Raw genomic sequence first — 15,099 nt, forward strand, 5'->3', positions numbered from 1 at the left:
TTTTCTAGGTCAATAAACACCATATGTAGATCACGCTTCTTCTCCCTATACTTTTCCATTAATCTTCTTATAAGGTGTATTGCCTCTGTGGTGGAACGCCCCGGCATGAAGCCAAATTGGTTTGACCGTAACCTGAGTTTCTCGTCTAAGTCTAACCTCAATCACTCTTTCCCATAGCTTCGTAGTATGACTTAGTAGTTTGATTCCTCGGTAGTTACCACAACATTGGGCGTCTCCTTGTTCTTATAGATAGGAACTACAACGCTGCTCCTCCAATGGTCTGGCATCTTACCTGATTTGAGAATACTATTGAACAGAGTAGTTAACCACATGACTCCTTCCACCCCCAGACACTTCCATACCTCGATGGGTATGTTGTCTGGGCCAACCGCCTTAGACCTTCCCATACCTCCTAAGTGCATCCTTCACCTCTTCTCGTGTGATCCGTCGGCAGTAGCAGTTATTCGATTGTTGTCGTTGAAAGTTTGTGTTGTCATGTTCTTCTTGGAAAGCTCTCCCATTGTTAAAAAGATTGTGGAAGTAGGTTTGCCATCTTAGCTTGATGTCCTGCTCCTTGACCAGTACATGCCCATCTGTATCCTTTATGAACTTCACCGGTCCTAGATCTTGCCTTCTACGCTCCCTGGCTTTGGCAATCTTAAACATAGCATGTTCCCCCTCTTTTGTTTCTAGACTTTCGTACATCCGTTTAAAGGCCGCCTTCTTTGCTTCCGCCACCGCCTTCTTCGCCTCTATCTTGGCCGTTTTGTAGTTGTCCCTCAATTCCACTCGCTCCTCCTCATTCGTGCACCTCATTAGCTCCCTAAAACATCCTTGTTTGTCCCTTATCTTGTCTTGCACTGCGTCATTCCACCACCAAGAAATAAAAGCTAATAATAAATATAATAATAATAATATATGTAAGGGAAATACCATTATGGTATGTGACCTAAATAAGTTAAGTCTAAGCCCTAAGGTATTCAATACTCTCTAAAAATCCTTAACTTTAATTCTACTTCTCCACGAATTCCTATCCTCAACCATGTCCTCGGAGAGGTTTAGGTCTATCAAATCATGCCTAATCCTCTCATCCCAAGTCAATTTCGGTCGTCCTCTACCCCTCCTCCCCTCTATAGTAATGTTTTCTACGGATCTAACACTCCCAGATTAATGACATGTAAAATAAAAAATCAATAAAATAGCACCAAGAATTTACTGGATAACCTACCTCTGCATATAGCTTCCTAACCTGGGGCCCTGCATCTTCATCGAGCCCCTAATAAAATATTGAAAGAAAAAACAACAAAGTAAGCCACTCTGAAAAGAAAGATTTACATAAAAGAAATAATATTTAGATAAAAAGTCAGAGTAGAGTACATCAACAAAACAGTCATAAAGGTCACAAAGTTTGTCCTCTAGAACATCATCTGTTTTATATGTGCATCTAACAACTTTTTCTTTGGTACTAGGTTCTTGAAAATCATCAGAAGACCCAGCCTGCTGCTCAACTGCCTGTATGGAAAAAACAAACCATATCAACTAGCGGGCTTGTTGAATTGGCCATTTTAAAATAGGTTTGGTAACGGGTTCTATAATAAGCCATTTTAAGGGCAAATCAGGTTCGCTGGATTGGCCAGCTTACACTTTGTCTCCATTTTTTATAAATATCGAATGCGTTAAATAAGATCTAAAAACAACATAAAATAATAATAATAATAATAATAATAGTAATAATAATAATATACATCTTTTAATAAAGCAGTATTAAGGAAGTTGTATCATGTATGCAATAAAATTTGACTTTTAAGGGACTTTCAACCAATTTGACTGTTCGCCTTATAGCTAAGTTCTTTTAGTTAGCATGTTTGATATAAAGCACAGCCCAAACTGGCTCACTCATAAATACAGACGCACGCAATTGTTATGTGATGTAGAAAAAACATACCTCTAGCTTCATTAAGGGCGCTCGCATCTTAACCATCTCATCTACTTCTCTCTTCAACTGCTTCAACTTCCCAGCTTTCTCTTCATTGGCAGACACTCCCATATCAACCATGTTTTGAAGATTTCTCTGTTACAAGATATCAAGCTATGCAGTTAATGCTGCGGAAAAACATCAGATATAGGTCAATGACCGATATTTGAGATATCGATTGTCGCAGTGAAATACCAGTGGGATATCCGTAATTTTAATATCATGCAGAATTTATATATGCAGCAATTTAACATTAACAATTCAGTTTACTCTCCTACCATTGAGAAACTAACCTTTTGCAACTTACAAAACACTAGCAATCGTAGCAAGTAGGAACTGATTAAGACTTTAAACACTAACATTAAACACTAAAAATTGACAATTAAGACTTAAAAAACTGATATTAATATCGGTTCAATATTCATCAAATATCGGTCAGTATAGCCAATAACATCAAAACCAATATTTTGCCAAAGTACCGATGGCGATATCGACTGCATAGATACCAATCCGTCAAAAAAAGCTGAAGTTTTCAAAACAAAATAAATTGGTAACCAATAAAACTTACCAGGGATTATCAAATACTATAAGTAAAAGATTACGACATATTTACAAAACTTGCTCACCCATTTGACCCATTAGATTTTTAGCTACCTTTTTTTCTATTTGTTAAACATAGCCTGACTCTGTATATTCAAAAGTAAATAGATCAAAAATTTCACCTTTAAAGATCTGATCTGAATCCAATGACCAAGAATGCTCATCAAGCGATTAAGAAGCTCCTTTGTGTGTTTTCCATGAATAGAATGCTACAAAACCACAAATGCAAAATGTCATCGATCTACTTCACTATTATATTACAAAAAAGGAAAACTAGTAAAAGATCTTTTAACCTAAAAAGAAATAAGTTCAAAAAAAAAATGGTGTCCATTACCGCCAGTCTAGCAACTTTAGCCAGCTTTTGCTTTATTTCAGGAGGCATTCGCGGCCTTTTGACAGCCTGAGATGAATTTTCATTTTCTGCAACTTCGATGCTTGGCGGCCTTACTGTTGTGATGTCAAAATATGAGAAACTGATAAACTTTCAAAACAGTAACATATCATAACAGATTCGAGTGGAAAGCTTAAAGTTTTGCTTAATATGAAAATGGTCAAGGTCAAGTTGGCCAGAAACGCTTTCAAGACCTTTAGCATAAATTAGCAAGATATCGCTCATTCACTCATTTGACAAAACATAAATTTAAGATAATATATCTTGTTCTCCTGCTCTACAATAAAAACATAAGCCATATTGACCCATTCGTCACAAAACGGGTTGAAATTGCCCACTGGTATCAAAACCAGTTGTGCAACTTACCTTCGGCAGCTGTCTTCTCCAAATCTCTGATAGCTTTTTCAAGCAGCAGATTTGTACTTTTAGGTTTTGTGCTGGAACCTTCCTTTCTCACCATGTGTGTAACCTTCTGTGTAAAAACATTAATCGAATTAATGATATATACATGTATAATTATGCCAAAAAAAAAAAAAGAAAATCTTCATAACATAACAATTATAAGCTACACCATTACCATGTTGGGCAGTTTGAACAAGTTTTTACACCAAAAGAAATAACAGGTACACGCTCATTAGCATACATGATATCATAATAATATTAAAAAGATAGCACATTAGTTCAAGACATACAGCAGCCATATACAAAGATAATAGATTAAAATAATAAAATATAGCACAACTACAAGTGATAAAGAAAGGAGATCGGGATGAGCTCTATAACAATAAATGATGGCAAGCGTTAAGCTAGATAAATATATAATAAATAATAGTCAAAAAACGGCACCGCATAGCATTAATGATGCTTGTGAAACCAGCGATAGCAATATATTCCATGCTATTTATGGTTTTACATAATCGCTAGGACATATAGTTTTATTTTTTTGGGTAAGATAAAATGTTCCTTTAGGTAAATGACACAATATCACGCAAAGGCAAATAACAAAAAGAGGATAAAGAATATCCTTAAATTTCCTTGCAGCAAAAAAAACTTAATAACATCTATAAATGTCATGAATTTAATCAATTATCAGCCATCATTACAGTGGACGTGTAACTTGTATATCTTTAGAATTTAGCTTGAAGATATAATAGCTTAAATGAAAGGCCCAACCCATTGCACAAGGCTCCCGCATGAGCGGCGTTCGGGAGGGTATCAGGCCAACTTGGGCCTGATTTATGCATCCTTACCTTGCGTTTCTGCAAGAGACTGTTTTCATGACTTGGGCCTAACGTATGCATCATAACTTGAATGAAATGACATTTAAAGTTACAAACAAATTAATGCAAGAAAAAGCACATAATACTGAAAACAATAGTGGGGGTCTAGGAAAAAGAGACTTTATAAGGTGTGTTTGGATTGGAGATTCAGAAATGAAAAGGAGAAGCGATTCATATCTATCAACGAAATACCACCTAATTGGTTTATTAGTTTCACTGTATTTGATGTTTATCCATATTACTTTATCACTATTAACTTACATATATAAGTGATGCAATTAAAATATTACTTAGTATAGCAACTTATACTTTCATTAACAGTATCCTCCCTTTTGTTGTATTGTTCGTTTCATTAGTACTAAAATACCATCTTGAGTTGTAATACTCAAGATGGTATCATTGAATAAACTAAATACGAGGTTTGCATCTACAACATTCGCTGATATATGCCCCTAAGCCTAATTGAGCAATAATCTACAAATGATCCAAAAGTGATAAGGATACTTCAAATGATTTACTAATTAGTATGTATTTAATCACCTACGTATGTGGGTAGATAATCAAGTAATATATATTGTCGTTAAGGGTATACCATCTTCAAGCTTCTTGTTTGGTAAGTGGTTTATTAGATCACATGTGGTCACAAAAAGAAGGCACATGTCATTATTAGAACAATGAATACAATGTCGATTACTCTTCTAAACTAACTTCTAGTTGTATAAAGAAACATAGTTATGTAATCGTTTACTACAAATTATATCACCACCCATAATGCATAAGGCCATTATATAGTAATAGTGTTACGAAGAAGTTCCTATAGTAACTAAAGCCTTGTTATATACTAATTAATAGTGAACATCTAAAATATTTGGTAGAAAACTCGTCTATAAGCAACGACTCTATTGTAGAAGTGGTGACACTATCAAATGCGCATATAACAAACAATTAACTATGCATTTAACCTCGGACTCCGTGCGTTAACACATCTAGAAAAACATCACCACTCCATGTCACGTTTCTCCTTCAATTCATCCATGATACTTGCTGACATGGAAACATGTTAATGAGATAATGTGACAGCCCCCCCCCCCCGGCAGGGTGCCGACAAACCACCACCACATGTATTGTTATAATATCACACTACTACCTCAAGGCATGTACGCCTATAAAACTACATAAAGACTTCTTTCACACAAATATAGATAAAGGCTATAAGAACTGTTAGGTGTTCATGATTGTGATAGTTGAGTAATGCTCACATGTATGAGTACACATCAAATATCAAAGGCAGTATATAGTAATAAGTAAAATAAACATGCAATTACATCAATCAGGCATCCAAAGGAGAAAAGATATTCACCGGTTGCTGTGTCTGCGCAATCTCAGAAGCCTTGATTTCTGCCTGTGGATGAACTATATTTTTCTCCCTAATAAGCAGAGCTGATTGATTCAACTCTTCTGAGTTGTGAAGCAATGGTCCTTGAGATTTTACATCAGAACCCTTATCATTGGTCCTCTGACTTTGAGAAACAGGGATTCGACTTCCATCATTAATTTTGGAACCATGTTTTTTGGATTGAGGAACTCCAATTTTCTGCATGTTGTCAGCGTTCTTTGCGATCACTTTAGTTTCACCATCTAGAGTCTTTGTTGGAGATGGATTGGTTATACTTTTAGAATCAGAAGATTTCTTCACAACAGTTCCAAGAGCAATAACTGTATTCTGGTATTTCTCATTGCTTGCGGTTGTTACAGTTAAACTACGAGATGGAGTGGTGAGATTCTTATCTGCTGAGGTCAGCATTTTCTTCTTTTCATTCTTGCTAACTTTCATCTGTTTATTTTGCACATGACCATCTTTGCTTCCATTATCACCTTTTGTTGAATCCTTCCTTCTTCGCTTTTTTGGTTGCTCGCTTGGCAGAGCAGTAGGCTCATTGCTATCAAGACAAATAGACTGAAGTCAGAAAAAAAATCAATATATATTAATCTACATGCATTTATAAATGCTAGTTTCCATGAAAAACACAAACTATCAGCTGTCATTACAAATGTAATTCCCATTCATTAAGTTTTTGCTTCTTCCGTCTTTATAAGACCATCAAAGATAATGTTTGAATGCCTGAGGAATACTATGATTGTACATGTCTTTAATTTAAAATTAAGTTCCCTACAGAAATATAAAAACCAGCATTTTTTCCCAGATATGGGCAAATAAGTATATCCAAACAGAGAGAAAAATTTATTTGTAAGATTATTCTGAAACCTCCAACATTAACTGAACAAAAAGTACCTTATGGGAATGTTACTTTAGATTACAGTACTCCCCTCCGTCTATTTGATTAGAGAGTCTAATGTAATTAATTTATATGCAACACTAATAGAATGCTAGAAGACTGAAAACTGATAATGCCTGATAAAAGAGAAACAAGAATCGAAAACAAGACAAGTGTTCATTCTGTTATAACTAGACAATCAAATCGAAATACTAGTCTATTACACAGTATATAAGGAAATAAAGTTTACACATCTAAATTAGTACAAATCTAAATTAGTCATGTAGCAGCACTCTTTGTCAAGTCATCGATAACGATTGAAATTCTAATGTTATCAATCTCAGAGAGCCATAAGCTAGTCAAATGATCTACTGAGCTGCTCTTTTAGTGTGCTTCACATAATCTTGATACATGGCATGTACATTTAAACAAAATGTAAAACCACTGAATACACATCCAAAGGCTTAGACAAAGACAAGAGAATAAGAAGAGTTGCAGTCAATAAGCACAGATAAATTACCCCTAGTTTACTACTTATATCAGATGTTATGCAGGTAGATGATAATCAAGAAAGGTATTCTATAAAAAAGGAAAGGAGTCACGGTTTTTAATTGAGAAATAATGATGTGTGAAAAGTAAAAGGATCTTAGATAAAAACCAACATGCGCTCTAACTTCCCACGGTTGACAAAGAATCCATCATGCTTGATCGCTGAATTATCAACCTGGAAATAATCATCCTGAAGAAGTAGTGGAAAAAAAGAAAAATACATGTCACATCTAAAGTATATGAAAACATAAGCATACTCATGAAAAAATAAGCAAAATGTGATTAAATAATACTGTAATCATAAAATGAAAAGGTAGTTCCGCTAACCAGCTCAGCATCATCAATGAAGGAATCGTCTGTATCATACTCATCATCGTCAGGAACATCATTGAGATCTTCCTCATCACTGCTATTTTTACCCTGAGAGTATAGAATATAGCATCATCAAGAAAATGACATGAATGATTAAAAATCAAACTTCTATATAGTCAGATGTAATTTTTCTTTTGCAACATACACTTCACAAAAGAAACAAAGAATCATTCAGAAATCAAAAGTTCAGTCCTGTTATATATCCAGATAACAGAACTCGTAACATATCTAATATATTTCATACCATGTATAAGCGTTCGATCTTCTCAATGACAGCGCTGAAACGGCTACCAGGGGGTGCATCGTTTCCTTCATTTTCAGCAATTTTTCCCTGCAAAAGTCAATACAGTCATCAGTCACAAATTAAAATAAAAAAAGCCCTACTTCTCAAAAGAAAACAGATGAAAATGTCCTTTGGTATGCATTCTGTATCAGAACTACAATAACATTACACTCATAAAAACTTCTGCAACAAAAGTATTACTATTACCAATGACTAATTCCCACCATACTTAACATTTGTAGCAAACAGAACCATAAGCTCAAAAATCATATCCGTAAGCATTACTGCCCCCAAAAACAAGTTCTCATTTCCCCTAGCAAAACCCTAATTCATCCACAACTAAATAAAAAAAATCAAATTTTCAATTCACTTCCAATAAAAACCCTACTTTTTACCCCAAATCCAACCCACACATAACAATTCAACTCTAAAATTCAACAAATTCACGTAATTTCATTTCCCTCAATCAAAACCCCTAATTTATCACAACTAATTCACATAATTTCAATTCACTTCAAATAAAACCCCTACTTTTTACCCCAAAACCAAACCACACATAACAATTCAATCCCAGAACTCAACAAATTCACCTAATTTCAATTCACTTACAGTAAAAAACCATAATTTATCCACTACAAAATCACACAACTTCAATTCACTTCCAATAAAAAGAACCCTAATTTATCACAACTAATTCACACAATTTAAATTCACTTCGAATAAAAACCCTACTTTTTACCCCAAATCTATCCCTCAACATAGCAATTCAATCCCAATACCCAACAAATCACCTAATTTCATTTCCCTCAAATCAAAACCCTAATTTATCCACAACTAATTCACACAATTTCAATTCACTTCCAATCAAAACCCTAATTTATCAACAATTAAATATAAAAATTTCAAAATTCCAATTCACTCCCAATAAAAACCCTACTCTTTACCCCAAATCCAAACCCTAATTATCCACAACTAAACAAAAAAAATTCAAAAACTTCAATTCACTTCCAATAAAACCCCTACTTTTAACCCCAAATCCAACTCACACACAACAATTCAATCCCAAATTCACTTAATTTCATTTTCCTAAATCAAAACCCTAATTTATCCACAACTAAATCACACAATTTCAATTCATTTTCCTCAAATCCAATTCCAAAACTCAACAAAAATCACATAAACATTACCGAACTCGGCGCAATTCTCGAATCAAGCGCCGGATTAGCCGAAACCGGAACCGGAGCCACCGGAACAGAAGCAGCAGCCACAGGATTAGCAGCAGCCACATCACTCTCACCGCTCTTCTTGGCCGCCTTATTCGCGTCCTTCATAAGCTTCTTCCACGACACAATTGTCGTCTCTCCGGGCGTCAGCTCCACCTCAAACCTAAGCCGTCCACCGCCGCTTAATAATGTCGACGACGATGATGACGCCGGAGCACCACCACCGCCGCTGCTGCCGTCCGCCATCGATGATAATTATACGTTGACGGAAGCTTCAATTGCGCATTAGGAGTGAGATTATGGGGCAATTGGATTATTATTAACGTAAACCCTAGCGGAGACAAATTTGTGAAATTTGGGGATTCTGCTCGGCGCTAACAAATTAAATTAAATTCAAATTTTTTTTTCTATTTTTGTTTCTTGACAAACTTATTAAATTTTTAACTTAATAATTAATAATTGAAGAATATATATAATAAATGTGTAGCAAGGGGTTAAATTTGTCTTTTTCTAAAAATAGCTTGTTTTCATTGTGACCCACAAAACAACCCAAGGCAAATAGATATACATGATAAGGTAGAGGTTTTGAAAATTTAATGTTTGTTGTGAATGTGAATGATTTGGGTCGGTTTTGTTAATCAGTTTTAGGAAACATTTTGGTTTTGTTTTTTGTGTCGGTTTGGATTGATTATGGGTCATTTTTTTTATTTTACACTTGGGTTTGAAATATTTTACCATAAAAAATATTGAGTTGAAGACCGCGAGCGTTACAGCTGCTCGAATTTGGTTCATGAAGAAACGTTGACATCGTTGTCGGTTACCTTGCATAAACCCAAGAAGATTCAAAGCCTCTCTTTATGATTGCTTTATACTAGAGAGTTGAGGCAGAGACGTGGTAGTAACTCGGTAGTTATCAATTCAGTTTGTTACAATACTGTCAAAAGAAAAAATTGTGACCAAAGTTGAAAATAGGAAAGTATTAGGGTAAAAAGTGAAAATAGTTTTTTTGTTTTTTTACTAATTTGTAAAAATCTAAAAGGTTTTGTGTCAAGTGTTGAAATACTAAAATTTTGTACATTTTTTATAAGTGTCAACGTCTTGTAGCTAAGGTTGAAATACTCAATTGTTAGTGCCAAAATTGTAAAGGTGTTAAAGTTTGGTGGCAAAAGTTTGAATAACAAAGTTACTGTGGCAAAAGGGTACAATGTATAAGGGGTTGTTTTGTAGCATCTTACTAATTACATTAGGAGACTATCTCTAAATCAATCAAAATCATTCCTTCCTACCCTCCTCTCCTTTTTTTTCATTCCTCTTTCACCTTGCTTTCTCAACAACGCCACTTGACAACAACCACCACCACCACTGCCATCGCCACCACCACCACCTGACCATCAACGCCACCACCGCCGCCGCCGCCATTACCTTACCGCCAACGTTACGACCACCGCCACCACCATCGTCTTCGTAACCACCATAACCATTGTCACTGCCGTCGCTTGACTACCACCGCCACCACCACTGTCGTTGCGTCACCACCACCATCGTCGTCGCCACCCTGCTGTAACATCTATGCATTTTCATGCATGAAATCGTTAGTCTTTTATACTCGTATTTAATAAAGTTCGTGTATTAGTTCACCATCTATATTATTATGGAATCATATATTATTTATTTCTAGTTAGTAACACTATTGTTATATGCACAATTATATGATTCTATGTTCATTTCATTATATACATACTTAATCGTTAATGTGACACGTTTAACCGGGAATGTCTAGATTATATTTTATAACATGTAACATTAAAATTTTATTATTATTAATTTAACTTAAATAAAAAAGGGATCTTCTAGATTATTCTATTCTTGATCTCCAAGATTTTCCTTATCCGAATTTGAATTCAAAACCTAGTCAAATTCTATCTCTAATTCATCCTAGTCTCTTCTCTAAACACCCGTATAAATAAAACTCCTTAGCACCCTCAAAATTCATTCCAATCTTGCATACTCCAAAGCCCCAATGCTGCAAAGTCATGATCCTCATTCCCTCAAAGATTCACAGCTCGCTTCCTTCCTCGTAAGTTATGATTTCTGTTTAATGTTTTGTTCTTTCATTCTACATAAAAGCCTTTTATTTCAATGCTTAGATCTCGGTCATAATATATCCAAATCACGAATTTCAAAAGCCTAAATTGGTTCTTTATGTGTCTAGTATCTATATAATTTTTGGTGCAAAATTTTATAAAATTTAAAAACGTTTTAACTATTTTTCTTTAACAAAGGATCTTGCTAAAAATCCTTACATAAAACTTTGGTCTCAAAACAAATATCATAACTCATCCATGTTTATGAATTATGACCCAATTTTTGGATATGTTGTAGAACTCTGAATTACATTATCCAACTGGAATCGCCTTAATTAGTTAAGTTATAGATTATTAGTGATTTTTCTACTAAACTGACTCCGAATCAGACCTCTCAGTAGTCTACGAATTATTTATATATATTTTTTTAATAAACACTTAAGTCTTACAAACAATATAAGTTAAACAACTCATACGGTTACAACATGTAAAATTTTCGTAATCTAAATCAAAGGTTTACTATTTTTAAAAATTCATGTCTTGAACAGCAAGCAACGTATTCTTTTCTGGAAAAGATAATCTAAAATCCTAAACCATAAAGTTATCACATGAAACCACAAAATCCCATTGTACTTCCAAACAACACCAAATCTATAGATATTCACCAACGGTTCTGTCACCAAGGCTACGGCCTAAGAAAAAACCAAGTGGTGTGTTCGGGCGTGAATGGACCCACTTACCTTTTTCTAGGAACCCGAGGTCGAGTATTTTATTTCATCGAAATAAAGTAACATCCTAATAACAACTTTATTGATCATTAGGGCTTTAAACCAAAGTGTTGCAAGTCTCAATTCATCAACAACAAAGGTGAGTTCATAGACCCTTTTATTTGCTTTTAAACGTTTTATATTTTAGGGGTGGAAAACATGCATAATCAATTTGTTTTACATGCTATTTGATTCAAGCTTTATTTCAAGATATTCATTGTGTGTGATCATTACACGTGTATACTTAATCGCATGTATAACCATTAACTTGTTAAGCCCGTAGTAGTATGATGATAGATCTATTGGCCTGACCCGCCCACGCAGGCCTCGGGTAGAGACCTGTGTGTTCAGAATCCGACGGTCATTAAACATTAAGCATATTAGTCTAATCGTGGATTAGAGGACTCGCTAAACGTGCCAGAGGTTTAGTTGTAATCACAAAGTATACAAGTAACTTAACGCATATGAAATACTTTCAACTTAAAACTTATTTTATTAAAACCTATGTTCTCACCAACTATTTTCAGTTGACACTCTCGCATGTTTTTCAGATATTGGAAATTTGTTTGTTAAAGATTACTTGGTGCAAGATATAAGATTGCACTATTGGACCTAGCTTAATACAAAACAAATTGTTTCATTGTATCTCTGTATTACTTGATATTGAATTGAATTAAACAACTATTGTAATACGTAGTATCATGTGCTATGAGCAATCGTCGTCTCGCCTCGACGTATTCCGCCGTCGGTTGGAGTGTGACACCTACCACCACCGTCGCCACCGCCACCGCCACTATCGCCATTGCAATTTTTTTTATTCTGGTTATCAAACAGTCTCTGTCAGTGTGACCTAACTAAGAGAAACTATATGCTTCATCATATTCAAACTAGTCAACATAACCCTATAAGTAATTATCATAACAACTGGCAAGCTAATCGTTCTGATCGAAATAAACCTAAACCGACTACGTGCGACATCAATACTCATATATTAATCAAAAACAATTACAAATATTTCGTTCTTAAACACATGAGAAAACTGAATAATGCAATACTGTGCATCTCGGGTATGATTCGAAAGGATTAGCCGCGCCTCAACATCGACAGGTCTTCAATTATGATAATGTAAGCCATGTGGATGATCTCTATATACTTCAGAGGGATGGAAATGGTCTTGATAGGCTCTGGAGCTGTTCTGGAATGTCATATCTGAGAGCAGGGTCATCAAAACATAATATAACTGCAAACCCTAACTTTCCCGATTAAGCCACCCATCGTAGTACGTGATGGGGTCTTCATATGTCCATCGCGTATCGTGATGGACCAAAAGTCAACATTCAATATTTTAAAGTCCACCACGATACGCGATGGACTGCCTTCCACCCGTGTCGCGTAGCGCGACAGGCATCCTCACCGGCAAACTTCATTTCTTTGTCTTGTTTCACGTGCTGGTCGTCCCATGTCTTCATCCCGTGCTTGTACAAGTCCATATTAACTGCTTTAATCACCTGTGACATGAAATATAACAAACACGTATGAAGTACTAAAGTTCACGAAATAAACAACGAAAACTAGATAATTACCGAACTAAAATATATACAATTTAACCGACCATCACATCATCACACTTATCTTTTGCTCCCTCAAGCAAACTCTAAAGTAAACATCAACCTCCATCATAGATATGTTAATTATCGTCATTAATACTAGTATACCCAATTTCCCATACTGACACTTTCTAGATTGACAACCCGCAAATATGTTTAATGATACTATAAAAACAATTGAGCAGCTCAGACGAGTGTAATTTGTTTCCGGTAAAGGCGTACATGTTCATACCCCTCACACTATCAACACTCCACTCTAGGGATGAGCTTTTTTTCCCGAATACCGAAACCGTACCGACCAATCATAAGCGGTACTGGTATCGGCGTTCAATTTTCTTGAATTCGATATCGGTAAAAAGTAGTATATGTACCAGTACTTTGCGGTAAAAACGGTATTGGTACCGTATTTATATAAATTATATCTAGAGAATTTTCAAGGTTTCTAGTTCAATTTTTAAAAATATTAAAGATTATGTTTACCTATTTTATGCTAATTTTAAGCAACTATCTATTCTGTTTGATATCAATTTAGAATCTCAATTCAATTTTCCTTTTTTTCCTTGAAACCCCATCAATGAAACCAGGATTCTCATTTTAAGATTTCAAGACACCATCTCTGTTCTCCTCCACCAAAGAACAATTTGAAGTAAGTGGTACTGCACTATGAATTACATAACGCCATTATTTTATTATTTGCTTACAATAATAATCTTTTATTGTGTCATTTACAGAATATTGCATCTCATATAGCATAGCATGACATCTTCATCATCACTACAAAAGAATGATTTAAGTGAAGTAAGTTTGTATGATTATTTGAATTATTTAATTTTAAATTAGGATGAATTTAAACAGTGAGATTATGGGGTTGTTTTTTTAGTTTGGAACGATAGGTTTAGAGTTTTCTTTTTGATTTTCTGGATATACCCATAAGTTAAATTGCTTTTTTATAAGTTATTATAAAGATTTGATGCCAATTCTGTGTTGTAAGTAGATATTTTAAAATAAAATATAAATATTACACCAAATCAATATACTTTTCATAAGTGTATGATAATTTCACCAAAGTTAATATTTTACTTTCTAATTATTTTATTTATTCATTCTTAAGTAATAATTCTTAATGTCTTTATGTTTATTTGTGTAGGGAGACTCCGTTCTTATTGATGAGACTCCACGTGTCGAACTTGATAATGACTTGGAGTCGGTTAATGTCAAAAAAAAGTTGTAAGAGGAAACAATAAATAAAGGAGAAAGAAAGCCAAACAAAATCTCAAAAAGTAGACAAGGCTCAAAAAGCAAGCAGAGAGAGGGCAAAGTGTTGGAGTTTCTTTGATGTCGTGTACATAGAAGAAGATGGAGTTAAACGAAAGTATGGAAGATGCAAGTATTGTAAAAATGATATTAAGGCCAATCCACACAGAAACGGTACGACTGGTCTTAATAAACACTCATCTATTTGTGATCAAATTCCTGAAGTAGTTGCTAAGAAAAAACAAAATAATTTAGTGTTTAAAAAAGAAGCTAATGGGTAGTGTTAGTGAATAAATAAAGCTTTGCTCGATTTGTTTGTAGTTGCTGAACTACCTTTTAAGCTTGTAGAAAATCCAGCTTTTATTGAGTACACTAACTCGTTAAATGGTAAGTACAATTTTCCCTCAATACACACAGTATCTAAGAAACTTGCTAAAT

The 15,099-nt window shown here is 34.6% G+C and overlaps 1 protein-coding gene across 1 annotated transcript; it reads right to left on the reverse strand.

The window, feature by feature from the left end:
- Positions 1–1,216: 1,216 nt before the first annotated feature.
- On the reverse strand, positions 1,217–9,221 carry LOC143576662 (ubinuclein-1-like; the record flags this gene model as incomplete). The annotated part of the gene is made up of 11 exons (XM_077060701.1): positions 8,914–9,221; positions 7,688–7,774; positions 7,399–7,491; positions 7,185–7,261; positions 5,607–6,186; positions 3,333–3,438; positions 2,910–3,022; positions 2,698–2,784; positions 1,946–2,071; positions 1,378–1,512; positions 1,217–1,276 (listed from the first exon to the last, which is right to left on the reverse strand). Coding segments are annotated over exons 1-11 (1,746 nt in total), but the record flags the coding sequence as incomplete, so codon positions are not given.
- Between the last annotated feature and the right edge of the window lie 5,878 nt (positions 9,222–15,099).

Source organism: Bidens hawaiensis, unplaced genomic scaffold (genome assembly GCF_021521415.1).
Source record: "Bidens hawaiensis isolate Kalapana, Puna unplaced genomic scaffold, B.hawaiensis_p1.1 tig00028252_1, whole genome shotgun sequence".
NCBI classification, from domain to species: Eukaryota; Viridiplantae; Streptophyta; class Magnoliopsida; order Asterales; family Asteraceae; genus Bidens; species Bidens hawaiensis.